Source organism: Eschrichtius robustus, chromosome 10 (genome assembly GCF_028021215.1).
Source record: "Eschrichtius robustus isolate mEscRob2 chromosome 10, mEscRob2.pri, whole genome shotgun sequence".
In the NCBI taxonomy this organism is placed as follows: Eukaryota; Metazoa; Chordata; class Mammalia; order Artiodactyla; family Eschrichtiidae; genus Eschrichtius; species Eschrichtius robustus.
Window position 1 is genome coordinate 75,300,592 of NC_090833.1, and position 15,449 is coordinate 75,316,040.

Here is a 15,449-nt window from a genome sequence, read left to right on the forward strand (position 1 = left end):
CTGAATCTGATCAAACTTCTAGATCTAACAGCTTACAAGACTACAGGACTGAGGAACATGAGGCTAGAAAAATGAGGCTTTAACCAGCAGAGTTCAGATTACAGGAAATTCTATAGGTAAAATAAGCTGGTTTCAAATAGAGAGGGGATTTAAAAAAAAGAAAGAAACTAATAGATCAAAAGACATGTGGACCTTGTTTGGGTCACAATTCAAACAAACTGTAAAAAGAAACATTTGAGACAACTGGGTAAATTTGAACATTCACTGGATATTTGGTAACGAGAAATTAGGTTTTGTTTTGTTTTAGGTGTGATAATGATATTGTTTTTAAAAAAGAGAGAGGGACTTCCCTGGTGGCGCAGTGGTTAAGAATCCGCCTGCCAGTGCAGGGAACAAGGGTTCGAGCCCTGGTCTGGGAAGATCCCACATGCTGTGGAGCAACTAAGCCTATGCGCAACAACTGCTGAGCCTGCGCTCTAGAGCCTGCCTGCCACAACTACTGAAGCCCATGCACCTAGAGCCTGTTGTCTGCAACAAGAGAAGCCACCGCAGTGAGAAGCCCGTGCACCCCAATGAAGAGTAGCCCCCGCTCGCCGCAACTAGAAACAGCCCGCACACAGCAATGAAGACCCAACGCAGCCAAAAATAAATAAATAAATTAATTAATTAATTTTTAAAAAAAGAGAATCCTTATCTTTTTGAGGGGTCAGCAAACTGTGGCCTGTGGGCCATCTGTTTTTGTACAGTGCACAAACTAAGAATGGTTTTTATATTTTCAAGTGGTTGAGAGAAAAAAAAAAAAAAAGGTACTTGCTGACATGTGAAAATTATATGACATTCAAATTTCAGTGTCCATAAATAAAGGTTTATTGAAACACAGACTTGTTCACTCGCTTATTTATTGTCAGTGGCTGCTTTTGCACACAATGGCAGAGCTGAGCAGTTGTGAAAGTGACTGTATGGCCTGCATAGCCTGAAATATTTACTACCTGGCCCTTTACAGAAAGTTTGCCAAACCCTATTGTAGTGCTATATATTGAAATATTTACAAATGAGATAATATATTGGAAATTTCCTTTAAAATAATATTTTGGAAGAAGCAGAAGATGAAGCAAGATAGGCCTTGTGTTGATAATCCTTGAAGCTATGTAAATACATGAGTAGAAAAGGTCATTACACTATTCTCTTTTATGTTTGTTTATATATAACTTATTATAAAATACTATGTCTCTACTTTTGTATACACTTGAAGATTTCCTTCAAAAAGTTTAAAAAAATCTGTATCACCCTGTATTGAAGATTTCCCATACCTACACACAAAACATTTTACAAACTCCTTAAAGAAATTAAGTTTAGAGTGCTTATGGGCCATACTATTTGCTTACAGATGTCCCAAACTATTCCAGATACATAAAAAAAAAGTAGTACACATACTGCATTGATTAAGCGTATCATTTTATAACAAAGAGCTGTTAAGCAAACACAAATCCAGGAATATAAAAGAATCAGACATACAAATCACAGAAAATGCTGTTTAAAAGTATTAAATACTCTCAAATAATGATACCAGAACCCTAAATACATTCCTTCTGGGGCTTCAATTTGCTGCATAAATACAGACATAACAGCCCAAAGATAAAGAAGTGCTCTCAGTTTTCCTGAGTAAATGAATTTCTTGCACAAGATAGCTGAAAAACCAAAATTACAAAGTATATAAAACCATAAACTCTTCCTTTTTACATATATGATCATGTCAGCCTTTACTGATGACAATAAGTCTGTAACAGAGAATTTGCAGAACAATGATGATCCAAAAGGTTTTCACTATTAAGCCATAGCTATAGGTAAAAAATAATAATAATAAAAACAAGGGAAAGCAGATATAAGAATTTTATCTTCAAAAGGATGAAACTTATTCAAACAGAAAAATACCAAAGCATTATACTCACCAGTATTTTTGTGACCTTTTAGTACATAAAGTGGCGCTGGACTCTCCAGTGAGAAAATGCAAATATTGTGGTCATTTCCTCCAGTGGCGATTAGTCCATGAGGGTACATGTCACTTGAAGGTATGATGCATACACAAGAGACAAAATTGGAGTGGCCACTCATACAGTGCATTTCTGTAAAGCCCCTGTTAGGACTGGAAAGACATGATAATTAATAAGATATACATTTGTCCTCTGACTTAGCCTAGGACAGACGTTGTCAAATACTAATTTTCTTTTAGTATCTAGGTTGAACTTTATATACTACTTTAAGAATCTATTGTTTTAAATTAAATATTAAATACCTAATTTGTCTTAGCTACTACAGAGGCTTAATCAGATTAGGAGAAGTTTAATTAGTGTTTCACTGTTAAGAGTATGTTAATTAACAGAAAGAACAAGGAAGTAAAGGAAAGGAGACAAATATCGTTAAGTGGTTTTATTTTCCCTCCATCTGCATTTCTACTGATCAGTGATTGTTACCGTAAGAAATCTCTGGTGAAGTGAAACATTCATTCAATTAGGATAATGGAATCTACTACCAATAAGCCGTAAACACACTGAGGACATTTGCACACTGAAACATTAACTTAGTACTCATTAGTATAGCGTGTGTATCTAAATAGCTAGACTATCAATCACTTCCAATATGCAAACTAAAGGAACTAATACAGGGACATATAAATGACTGCTCTAGGGACACAGCATATTAATAACTGCCTGGGAATTAGAATGATTACCAATTTGTTATACACATCCTTCACTTAGCACCACTCCCTTACATAACAAGTCAAACAACAGATTATGATATACTATATGTGGAAGGCAGTAAGTTAGCTGTAGAGGGGGATAAAAGAATTATATCCCTGATTCAAGCTAAATCAAGGAGTTTGTGATCTAGCTGAAGGAGATAAAACAACTGTACATAAAAGAGAAGACTCCCAGATAAAGACTGCACACATGCTTATCTATATTCACTCCCTTCCCAAACACCACAACAATATGTATAATGTATATTTTATATCTATCTAACCATCTATGTATATTTTAAGAAAGGCATAAACCCACAAGGCCAGAGAGAATAAGAAAAAAAAGAACAGAAATATAATCGAATACTGAAAGCTGACAGAAAAGTAGTAAAGGCCTTAGGATACTTGAGAAAAATGAGTTCTAAGCAGGCATCAGGGAAAGTAAGAGGCCCAATTTACAAATGAATCTGCAGAAGGCTCAAGAATTAGCAGCACTATGTATCTCTAGGAAATGGGAACAAAAAACTAGAATTAGGAAGACTAGTTGAAAGTCTTTGGAATCAGACACAGAATCATATCAAAAAATCTTCAAAGTAAGGTATTTGGTAGTAGCTATTTTTAACTTGTTTACTTTATTTTGGTGTTTTTTTTTTTAAGTGTGGTCTTAGAAACCTTTTTTTTTTTTTTTAATTAATTAATTTATTTATTTATTTTTGGTTGAGTTGGGTCTTTGTTGCTGGGCACGGGCTTTCTCTAGTTGCGGCGAGCGGGGGCTACCCTTCATTGCAGTGCACGGGCTTCTCATTGCGATGGCTTCTCCTGTTGCAGAGCACGGGCTCTAGGCGTGCGGGCTTCAGTAGTTGCGGCTCGCGGGCTCCAGAGCGCAGGCTCAGTAGTTGTGGCACACAGGCTTAGCTGCTCCGCGGCATGTAGGATCTTCCCGGACCAGGGCTCGAACCCGTGTCCCCTGCATTGGCAGGCGGATTCTTAACCACTACGCCACCAGGAAAGCCCTAGAAACCATTTTATCAATAAGCCCAAAGAAATGTAAAAGATAGGACATGTTTAAAAATCTATATTATATAAACCACTAAATCTACCTAAATGTGTCCCTTAGCACTCCCCAGTACAGATGGATGCTTGTGTGTATCTACCGTAGTGATCTGTGAAGCTCTTAATGGCAGAATCCAGACCTGGTTCTTCCCAAGTTTGTAGCACAATGTTGTACATGGTAATCATTAAGTACTTCTTGAATCAGTGAAAAAATGCTTTAAGCATCAAGAAAAAAAAAAAAAAGACAGACACTCCAGCCAGACAACTGCCCCTCTTGTACCCAGCAAAAGTCTTAAGTTTTTTTTTTTAGAAAAGGTGAAAGTCTTTGGCTGGGGGTAGACACAAGGCACAGTTGAGCCTTGGGGTATGAGAAACATGTACATTCACCATGGAGGCCAAGACCACCAAAGACAAAACCTAGAAGCCAGGCAATCATCCTCTAGGCAGGAGATCAGCCCTATGAAACAGTCCAGCCAGATAACCCTACAGTGAAGCTCATAACCATGAAGCTCCACCAATACACAGATCTTCCCAGGAGTTTTTTACTTCTCCCCCCCTTAATGGAAAGCACAGAATAAGAATTACCAGACATTTGGGGTAAAATAGTGACCAAAACAAACAGGGAGGGGAAATAACCAATTTGGAGGAAACAGACCACTAAGGAGAAAATAACTTTAAAAAACTCAGCATTGCCATCCTTAGATATAAGATACTGCAACCATGAAACAAAAACATAATTTCACAAGAAGTTAAGGCAACTTCTGAGGAAGTATAGTAGAGAGAGAAAGAAAGAAATTTATAGAGAGAAATTAAAAAGCAATTTAGAAACAAATTCAATATATGAATAAAAAGTTCCAGAAAAGAGGACAGAGAAAATAAGATGAAACCAAAGAATTTAAGAAAACGTCCCAGAACTTATGCACATGACTTATGGACATTAAAAAGGACCACACTTAATGAATGTGAAAAATGAATGAATATAGACCACCTCCCAGAGAGAAAAAAAATAATAGGTCAAGAGTAAGAATGGCTTCAGACTTCTCAACTGTAACACAGTGAATACAGTGGAGCAATGGCTTCAAAATTCTTAAGAAAATTAGGAAACTACAATGCTACAAACATTTAAATTATTATTCAAGTAGCTAGGCAGGCTAAAATCATGTTCCAATTGCAAGGTCTTAATACATTTATTATCACTGCACTGTATTTCAGGAAGCTCCTGGAGGATGTGCTCCAATAAGGTGTCAAGGAAGAAAACCAAGATAGTTAAAGGATATTGATAATAGAAATCTAACACAAGAGGTCCAAAAAGGGATTCTCGAGAAGACAGCGAAGGGAGATCCCAGGATTAGCTGTGGCACCAGAGGCAGACAGACCAGGTCAGAAAGTTTTCATCATCAGGAAAATGAAACTGTTATATATCCAATGTGTCTAGAGGTCTTGAGAGGAGAGTTAGACAACTAACAAACAATATGAAGTTGAATTAGTGATAAATACATAGACAGTTAAGCAAATGAAAACCAAAAATAAGACAATTATTAGCTATAGGGAGATCATAAAATTGTTCAGGAAAAGTTATCATAGTTTATTCCACAGCTCACGTGTAGATAGACTCTGTACAGTCACAAAACACTGATATAGTCTACATTAAATTAAACTATGTTATAAGGATCAGGACATAGAAAGGATGCATATGTGATGGGGGTTGGTAGAGGGTAGAAATGAGAGCTAAATTTTCATATTCCATAATAAGAACAGAAAATGCTAAAACAGAAAACTAAAAGAAATTTTAAATGAAAAGAAATAGCAGTATAGCACTTTATATACAGATATGGAAGCAAAATTCAAAAATAAGCCATTAAAAGAGATGAAAATTTTGCCTCCAAGAAAAGGGAATAGTGGGTTGGAGGGTAGGAAGGGAATGGCTCTAATTTCTTAAACTCTGCAGAACTACTTGACTAAGGACCCAAGGTGCTGAGTGTTTACATGAGGGAGAAGTCACTCCAGCCTTGGCATGGTCAGGGAAAATTAACACATGATGTTGAATCTGAAATTGGCATCTTTCAAATATGGGTAGTTTTCAAAAGGCAAAGCAATCGTTGGTGACAGACTTGGGAAATCCAGTTTACTATGAGGTGGGCTTCTAGAGGCTTGAAGCCGTCTGCAACAATGGCATGTTGACTGGTTCAGTTCAATGTACAACCAAAAAATGGCATCTCCATTCTGAAGTGCCTTCAGAAGACCCGGAGGCTTCCTCGGTTTTCAGTGGGCTCTTGTGAAAGATGAAATATCTGGTTTAGTCCACCCTAGAATAGAACTATTTTGCCTCCTTGAAACTAAATTAAATCCCCCCATCATTATCAGTCCATCCCTACATTATCCACCCCAATCCAGAGCCCTATCAACAATGTACATGAGAAAATAAAAATGTTTACTACTTGGCTCCAAACATTTTACTGCACTTCATTGATTTTATTAATATACCATGAAATAAATAGAAATTGTCAGGATGTCAGCCTTGAGGACACTTTTTATCACACTAAAGGTACGGTTGAGACACTAGTTAGGATGCCTAAGAGTGACTATGAGATGCTCTACCACAGCACTTGGAAATGAGAGGAAAACAACCTTATCTCACCAATCACTCACTATGGAGCCCTGTGCCTGCTACAATGCAGGCTCCCAATCAGTGTTAATTGAATACCACATGAATTCTAAAAAACAAAACCGAAAGACAACGTGAACTAAGTGAAAAGAACCAGTTTTCAAAGAGAGGGTCATTGCAGCTCAGTTTGTCAAGTTCCTGTGATGCAGTGATTTAAGCTCCTGTCAACCTAACACAGTCCTACAATGTAAAAGTTTGAGGATTTAGCTGTTCAACAGAATTCAACTATTACAACAAGCATCCTTTAGCTACTCTTTACTGCAATGTTCATATCCTACTGGGCATGTGCTTCTACTGAACAAAATTTTAAATGTACAAGCTTAATCAGTAATTTGTACTCAAATACACAGAAGTTATGTATCAGTGTTACCAAGTGGTTTGGAATATCACAGAATCTTAAGCATTAGAGAAGCCCTTATCTAATTCAATATAGGAGTTTCCTCTACAATATCCCTAGTTTAGTCTGTCCTATTTTGGCTGCACTACTGCAAAAGCCTCTAAACAGGTCTCCTTCCACATTTATCCCTCTGCGATTCATTCTCCACCTGAAGCTAGCAGAAACTTCTCCACAGGTAAATCAAATCATGTTGTCCTCTGCTTGAAACTCTGAAGGCTTCCACCTACTAACTTCTTTCCTCAGCCCTCTTCCCAGGGCATGATCTGGCTCCCGCCAGCCTCTAAGACCTGCCCTCACCTCACCGTTCATTCCCTCCTGCACATTGGGAATTTCCTCCTTCTCAATCCAGGGCCACTGTGTTTGCACCTCCTACTGTCTATAGTGCTCTTCCAATTCAACCCTTCTGGTTCCTCACTCCCTTGACCACCTCAAACTCAGTATCATTTAAGAAAAAAAACAAATGCCAAAAACACCTTCCTCAGAGAGGTTTCTTTCTTTCACATCGCTCTCCACTCAATTCTGTATTTTATATCTATATTTGTTTTCTTCATAGTACACATGCCAATGTGCAATTATTTATTTGGTTGTTTCTTCATCCATCTTCCCTCCCAGACTGTAGGCAAGATCTATAAACACAGGAAACCTGTCTGTCCTTTTATTCTTCTTCAGGATCACAAATAGGAGCCACTCAATAAACAGTTATCATCTGAATTTATGGATGAAAATGTATGGTTTCAATGAGTGAAACCTCTGATGGGAGAGTTACTACCTGAAGTAACTTACCTCAATTTTTCCCTATCTGAACTGAAATCTGTCTTCCAGGTCTTAAATTTCCTGTTACAACAACTAAATCAGGGCTAAACACTTGAACTTGATTTGGACTGGACCTTAACCTTCTGTTTCCTAATATTTTTTGATTAATCTCTCTGAAAATCTTTTGAAGGCAGTGGGCTTTCTCTCCTCAAGAAAACCACTCCCTCACATCCAGAAAACATTTGAGGGGTTTCATCCCCTCCGCCCAAGTCCATCACATACCCCAGACTAAGAAAGTCTGAGTTGGACAACGTGGAGAGGAGCCAAGGCAACGTTTTGCAATGCAATTTTTGAGAACCTTAATTCTCAAATTTGAGGGAAGACTACAGAACAAATTCCAGGGAAAGAAGAGGACTTAACTTAATTACACATGCCAGATGCTTCCACATGGCCTCATTAAGGAGGGTGCATCTGGCGTCAAAAGTTTTTCAAATCGAAAAGAAACACAGGAAATCATCGTCCACAAACTGAAGCCACAAAAAATAAGAAGTTCGTCCAAGGTCACTCAGTCGTTTAGTGGTCAAGGTAGGACAAGAAAGTAGGTCTCTGTTCCCCCAACCCGGTGTTCTTTCCACGTAAACCTCACTAGTTTCTTACACTGCGTGCCCAGACTGCCAGTGCTCTAAGAACTAGGAGGGAGCGTGGACCGTCGGAAAGGCCGGGAAGAGAGGAAGAGAGCAGGATAGGGCAGGGAAGGGTCACTCTCTCCCCAGACGCCGAAGGAAGCTTGCAGCACAGCCGCGTAACAGCGGGACTCGTAGCGCTTACCTGTCTGGGACCCAGAGGCGGGTGGTGCGGTCTCGGGACACGGACACAAAAGCCCCCGGTGGATAGAGGCAGCATACCAGGCCCCGCACGTCCAACTCGTGGCCCGGAAGCGAGCAGCTCAGCCGGTACCTGGCGGCGCCGCTCGCCATGGCCCTAGTAGGTCCGGCGCCCGGTGCCCTGGCACCGCGCGAGATCAGTCCGCCGGGGAGGCCGGGCGTGCAGCGCGAGAGGGCCCGTAAGTTAGGGGCGTCGGGACCGGAAGAGCCCGAAGGCCGGTGCGGAAGGGCGGCCGGGAAGGGGCGCGCCCAGCGGGCCGAGTGACACAGCAACCCTGACATGCACACCGGAATTCATCATCGGCCTTAGCCCGCCATGACGCAGAGTGTGTGCGTCCCGACTGCTGAGGCCGTTGAGGAGCCGAGGCTCGATTCCCTCATGCGCGCTGGACCACCAGCGGAGAAAGAGATACCACCGTCCGGTCCCTCGGAGTGGGCGCCTGAATCCCGGTCCTTTCCGAACCCGCGTCCTCGCCGAGCCCCGGCTGAGCTTTTTATTGTAATGCCGGATGTGGACCGGACTACAAATCCCACAATGCCACGCGCCAGCGGGGCGTGAGTCGTAGGCGCGCCAATCCGGGTATTTTAAATCTTGGTCTGCTGTGCTGAGGGTTTTGTGGCTGAGTGAGTTTGCGTCGCTTGTAGTGTTGGGGACTGGCTTACGCCGCCGATTTCCCCAAACCTTCTCTGCGTAGTTTCCCGAGATTTTTTTTTTTTTCAATCTAAACTTTTTAAAATTAAAACGAGAGAGCTTGGGGCCAAGTTGGAAACAAATCACTTTCCTTGAATTCTGTGAATACTAAACCGGGTTTTTGGTACTTAAAAAAAAGTTTTATTTTACGCGTTAACTCAAAGATTTAAAATTTTCTCTCAAACTGTCACATCTCTATACAAATGGAAAATGCTGGGGCTAACTTAAATGTCTGAAAACACTAAGGGAGAAATGTCAGTAGCTTCTTTGTGAGACAACATACGGAATAGTTGGACAGTTAGAGGTTGTATGAGAGGATGTATCTTTTTCTTGCTACTCTTCTAGCAGAAAAGTTTTCTGCTGGGGCTCTGGAGCAAAAGACAGAGTAACAAGAGAAAAACAGGTGTTTTAACGTGTACCTCATATATACAAGGGAGAAATTCAGAGATGAATAACTCAAAGAGGTGACGAGAGCTTGGGCTTATATAGCATCTTAACAAAGGAACAATAAGTTTTTACACAAGCGATAAAAGAAAAGAACTTTTAAATCTTTAGAGGCAGCAAATTATGGGAAGCCGACTATATGGGAAACTAACAGTAGTTAAAGGTTAATTACTAAAGTTTTTATGTAGATTCTTCTGGTGCAGTCTCCAGGATGGTAAAGGTCTAAAGTTGTCTCCAATGATTAACTTTTGTCCTTCCTGGTTAAGAAGCAAGGAGGGGCACTTTGAAAATTTATATTCTGCTTTTAAGCAAATAGCAGGATAGTAGAGAACTTTTCCTGTACCTGCTTTTCAATTGCCTTCCCCTCCAAATAATCCTTATAATACCAAAGTGGCATATTTTGGGATGGCAAATTCTACCACCCTTCACTACAGCGACCATAAGGATAACAAATGACCACTACAAATATGTTGGTCTCAAATGGAATAATTACATGAAAATGTTTTACAAACTTTGAGAACTCAGTCACATGACATTATTTCATTTTGTATTGCACTGATTTTAACCTACTTGAAGGCAGGCATACAACAGAATAAATCTGGGCATAAAAAATGTATGCAAGATGGGAATAATGTGAAAATGTTAAAAATCCAATATGTATGTATGTTTAGAGCTCCCATCACATTTTTTTTTTTTTGAACTCCCATCATATTTAAGCTGTCTATAGGAAGACTGGGAAAAAAAACAAACTGCAAGTTACTTTTATTAGAGAAGTAGGATTTGAGACGACATAATTCTCATTTTTTTAAAAACCATGTTTAAAAAACATTTGATTTTAAAATAATTATTTTAAGACCACTTTGCTTTTAATTCAGCCCTCCTCACAAAATAACTCTGAAAGGAAGCCTAAAGGTATAAAGCTTTCAATGAAATGAAACATATGGTACTAGAATCGCATCAATACTTAATGCTGTATCGTGTATGTTGTGTTCCTTCCTTCTAACAGGAAGGAAACTACTACTTACGAGAAACAAAAAGACTGTACAATGAATGCTGCCTACCACGGAATAACTTCAAATAATTCTTATTAAAAAGTCTGATGTATTACAAATGATGTTACACAGCGATATGATAAAACTCGCTGGAGTGAGTTCAGGTCATGCACATAATCAAGAGAGGTTACTCTGATTACAAAGAAAACCAAGGTTTTTAAATAAAATACTCTTTCCTAGCCAACTCGCCGTTCTCCCTGTCTTCCAGAGGTATCGAGGTAACGAACGTTAGTCCTCAAACCTCGCGAGATCATTTCACTCTCGCTTCGCTGAGCGAAGGCCGAGGATTGGCCAATCAGGAGGAGGGGGCCTCACCGCGACCAGCCCCCGTTGCCAGGAGACGCGAAGGCACGCGGCCACTAGGGGTTAGGCCTTGAGGGCCCAGGAAAGCTGCGCGCAGGTGAGCGGGGCGTCTCGGGTGAGCTAACGGGTTCGCGGGCCCGACTGGAGGGCTACGCGGTGGTGGAGGGCTCGGAAAGAAGTGCGAGTGCCCTTGAGTCGTGCGACTTCGCTCCTTCCGCGCCCTTCCGCGGAGCGACCTCCCTCCTTCCGCGCCCTCAGCGCCGGCGGAGGTGAGAAATCCCGGGTCCAAACTCTCCCTCTTTGCCTCCCTTGCCGATTATCTTCGCCTTGGAGATGCTGATGCGTTTCAAACAAAATAAATCCAGCTCTTAGGTGTTCTCCTCCGCCAAGGAAGTCCCATTTCTAGTCCGGCAGAGCGTGAGGAGAGACCTCAAACAGTCCCCTGAGGAGACCTGCCAAGGCGAGACCAGAGGGAACGATCCGAGCGCCTCAAAGAGAGAGTTCACTGTGGGCTGAGGGATTTTACTCGAAGTAATAATAGATTTCTGTCTGTTGGTCAGAGTGGAAGGGACTTAGCAACTTTCCACTTCTTCATATATGTTAAAATGGTTGATTCGGGGAGGATAATGATTGTAATAATTAGGAGCCAGATGTTTCATGTAAAGTATCTGGAATCGTCACAACGGCTGTGCAAGCTAGAGCTCGCTGCCACACTGCAGATGAGGAAACACGTCCAGAGGGGATAATATGGCTGGTAACTGACGGAGCTCCGTTAGCATCCCTAAACTTTCTGGAACCTCTCTGGTTGTGTGAATAACCCCAGCGATTGTGTGAACATTTGAAGGACTAACCCCGGAGTTAGTGGCATATTTATTATTAGTGCCCCTCCCTTTTATTTTACCCGGTGGAACTGATCTAATGCTAACTAAACTTTTTCCACGATAGTAAAGCAGTGGCAAAGAAAATCAGGTGGAAAGTCTATATATCGTACATTTTCTTAAAGTTCCTCAGGAAAGCTGGATTAACACTGACTAATTCTGCTGGAAACAGGTTTATTGTATTAGCTTTCTCTGGGGGAAACCGTTTTGACCACAGACCTTGTCTGCCTTTCAAAAAGTTGTTTCATGAAACTCACTTTTCTATTTGAAATAATAATAGTAGTAATTCTACTACTTTGTCCGAAGAGTTCAAAACGGCAAGAAAATAGAATCACGGAGCTAGTTGGAATGGGAAGGTTGTAAGTTTGGCGTGAACATATTAAATATAAAGTGATAATGGGATATCTGAATAGAAATTCCCAGTAAACAGTTGAACACTTAGAATTGGTGCCCAGTTTAAAGGACAGAACAGGAGATACTGATTTATGAGTAATCAGCCTAGTTCAAGTTATAAGAAAAGGATGAAATATTGTGGAGAGACGAGAAGTAATCCAAGGACTGATCATGAATGATGCTAAGGAAAGCCAGGGAAGAAGTACTGGGCATGGGCTATAGAAACTGAGAACCCATTTTAGTTCGAGAAATGATTTGTTTCTTTTTTAATAATTTAGTAAATTTTTGTAACTGACAATGCCTTCATGTGGGAGGAAATTCAGACGGTACAAAAGAACAGAAAGTTTTTGCCTGGCACTGAGATATATGCTGGGGGTATAAAGATAAATAAGATCCAGCTCTTGCCTTCAAGGTAGAGAAATACTTAAGCAGATTATTTCAATTGGTGTGATAGGTCCTGGGATAGAGATGTGTATGGATCCATCGTAGCATTTAGGTCAGCCCTGTAAATTCAAATTGAAGAAGGTGGGGGTGGTTATGGTCTGGTCGTTGAAGGATTCCTAGGGAGGATAACAGGCAAGATGTGTATTATGCAAGGGAACCACTCAGGAGGCCAGTATAATAATCCACTTGAGTCCATGAGGCCATGAACAGTACTATAGGAATGGAGAGGAAGTTAGATTTTAAACATTTAGGCATAAAATCAGTAGTAGTATTTCATTAGCTATGGGAAATGAGGAAGAGGCAGAAATCAAGGACTACGTTTCTGGCTTGTATGGATGGCTAGGAGTTGGTACCAAGAGGAAGAGCAGATCTGGGGGCGATGACAATGAGTTTACATTTAGATATATTTATTTTGAAATCCTGATGATATATTGAAGTGGAAATGTCGAGTAATTATTTGGATATAAACACCTAGGAGTGTGAGAAGTCAGGACTGGAGATAACGGTGTTGTGAGTCATTAGCTTATTAATTGTTAAGACCCTGAGTGTAGATGAGGTGGCACAATGAGAGCTTAAAGAGGAAAAAGAAAAATAGACTGTGGATGATATCTTGGGAAATGCTGCTAATAAAGGCAGGTAGAATAAGATGGAGACTGAAAAAGGAGAAACAGAAGAGGGGAGTGTCACGGAGATGGTTTCATGTAGGAGTGGACACCAGTAACAGAGAGATGACATTTACATTCCTAACTGCATTGGCAGGAACCATTTGAATGGAAGAGTAGGAATCCAGGAGATACAGGAAGTGGAAAAAGTAGAGAATAATGGATATAAGCTATTTTTTAGAGTTTGCCTGTGTAGAAAAAGGACATGTAAGACTGTATTAAAGGTGGTTTCAGGTTCAAGAAATTAGTTTTTAAGGTTAGGAAAGAATGGAACATGATAACAGACTGAAAGAAAGGAGACAGTTTAAAGACATACGTAAGAGCTGGATAATGCCCCAAAGGAGATTGGGGCAGGGGTGAGGGAGAAGGAGGTTGGCAAGGAGAGGGAAGCTAATGTCCCAGAGGTATGGGATCAAGAGGATAAATCAGAATAGAGACTGATCTTGAATGAGAGAAAGGATGGCTATTGAGATTGGAGGTCAGGGTGTTTATAGGTAAGTGTGTGCTCCAAATGTGATAGATTTCATGTCTTAATTTTCTCAATTATGAAATTGAGTCATCTGCTGAGAGTGGCAGGGACAGACTTAATTGGAAAAGTGGTTAAGAATTGGAATCATCAAGGACAGAGTAGCTTATAAAGGATAAATAAAATAATTTCTGAGATGAGGGTCCATCTAAATTTGGTGACTATGGCTTTGCAGTTCTCCAGTCTGTACAGTCTTGGGATTTCCATCAACAGTGTTCAGCAGTCCAGGTTGAATGTAGAGAATGGTTTCTGATTTTGCCAGAAGGGTTGAAGAAGAGTTCGAGGATGCAAATTTGTTGATGGTGCTCATGAGACAATAATTTAATATTGAGAAAGAAAGGAGTCCTTGAAACTGACCTCCTCAAGGTCACTAATGGTTTCTTGGATGGGGATTCCAATGGACATTTCAGTATTCATCTTACTTGAATTCCCAGCAGAAAATGGCATTGACCATTCCTGCCTTTTCTTGGCATCTCTGACACACACTCCTGGTTTTTTGTTTGCTTTCTGAGTCTTCGTTTTCAGTCTCTTATACTAGTTTCTCCTCTTCTGTGCAATCTCTAGGTATTGACATTCCTGAGGCCAGAGTCTTGGGCACTCTTTTTCTCCATATTCTGTCTCTAGTTCAGTATCTTTAAAACTCTTTTGAACATGACCTATAATAGGACATATATTTTACATTATAGACCAGTATACACATGTGTGTAAATTTATATAAATATAAATGAAAAAAAATTTAATGAAACAGTACTCTTCCTATGTGCAGTGAACTCTCTTGTATTTTCTATTTTATTTCATATTTAAACCATATTGGTCATAACCTGCTAAATTGTTTTCATAAGCTACTAATAGGTTGTGACCCATAATTTTAGAATGCTATTTTAAATTATTAGCCAAAACTTTAAATAATAATATATTCTGATGAGTAAAGGAGGGGGCTGGTAAACTGGGAGAGAATGAGTGAATAAAGGAAACAGTTTAAGGGGAGGTGTAGTGAGAATAAAGGTGAGAAAAAAAGGTAGAAGGAGAGGAAATTAAGGCCAGAGAATAAAGTATTTCAATTAAGATATTTGAGATGAAGCAATTCCAGATGATGACAAGCTCCAGCTCTGGCCATGGCTATGAATGACTAAAATAGAGTTGAAATGATTCTGAAATTTAGGTCAGGGAACTGTGAAGCTAGAATGTTACATATTGAATCCAGTATCCATGTGGAAGTCATCCAGGATGTTGGTGGTACTGGAATAGAGGACTGTGAACAAAAGATTTTAGTAAACATGGGGGAGAGATTAGGAGGTCCCTAGATAGAAGCAACCAAGAAAGATCCAAGGCAATATAGTTGCATTATTTGGTCCTCAAGGGAAGAGAATCCTGTTTATTTTTTTAAAAACTTGGAAGAATAATGTTTTGACAGTGACATTGTGGAGCAAGGAGAGTGCGGTGTACTCCTTTGCTTTGGAATTGTGGGACAGGAAGCTAAAACAGCCTTCACTACCAAAAGCATTTTCAGGAGAAGACGGGAACCTGTTAAGGCAAAGTGTAAAAGGAACTATTTATAATAGGATTG

General features: G+C 40.1%; 2 protein-coding genes across 4 annotated transcripts in view; one reads left to right on the top strand and one right to left on the bottom strand.

The window, feature by feature from the left end:
• PLAA (phospholipase A2 activating protein) overlaps positions 1–8,969 on the bottom strand; it is a 38,408-nt gene extending 29,439 nt beyond the window's left edge. Inside the window, exons 1-2 of the mRNA XM_068552275.1 lie at positions 8,434–8,969; positions 1,950–2,143 (exon numbers count right to left, since the gene is read on the bottom strand). Of these exons, the coding sequence (XP_068408376.1) occupies positions 1,950–2,143; positions 8,434–8,771 (532 nt within the window). The 5' untranslated portion in view covers positions 8,772–8,969. The remainder of the gene's footprint in view (positions 1–1,949; positions 2,144–8,433) is intronic.
• A 2,017-nt stretch (positions 8,970–10,986) lies between these two features.
• Positions 10,987–15,449, top strand: part of IFT74 (intraflagellar transport 74) — a 79,066-nt gene continuing 74,603 nt past the window's right edge. For 2 of the 3 annotated variants that reach the window (XM_068552886.1, XM_068552888.1), the window contains exon 1: positions 10,987–11,076. The gene's annotated coding sequence lies outside the window, so the exon portion shown is untranslated. The other variant, XM_068552887.1, reaches the window with a different exon arrangement.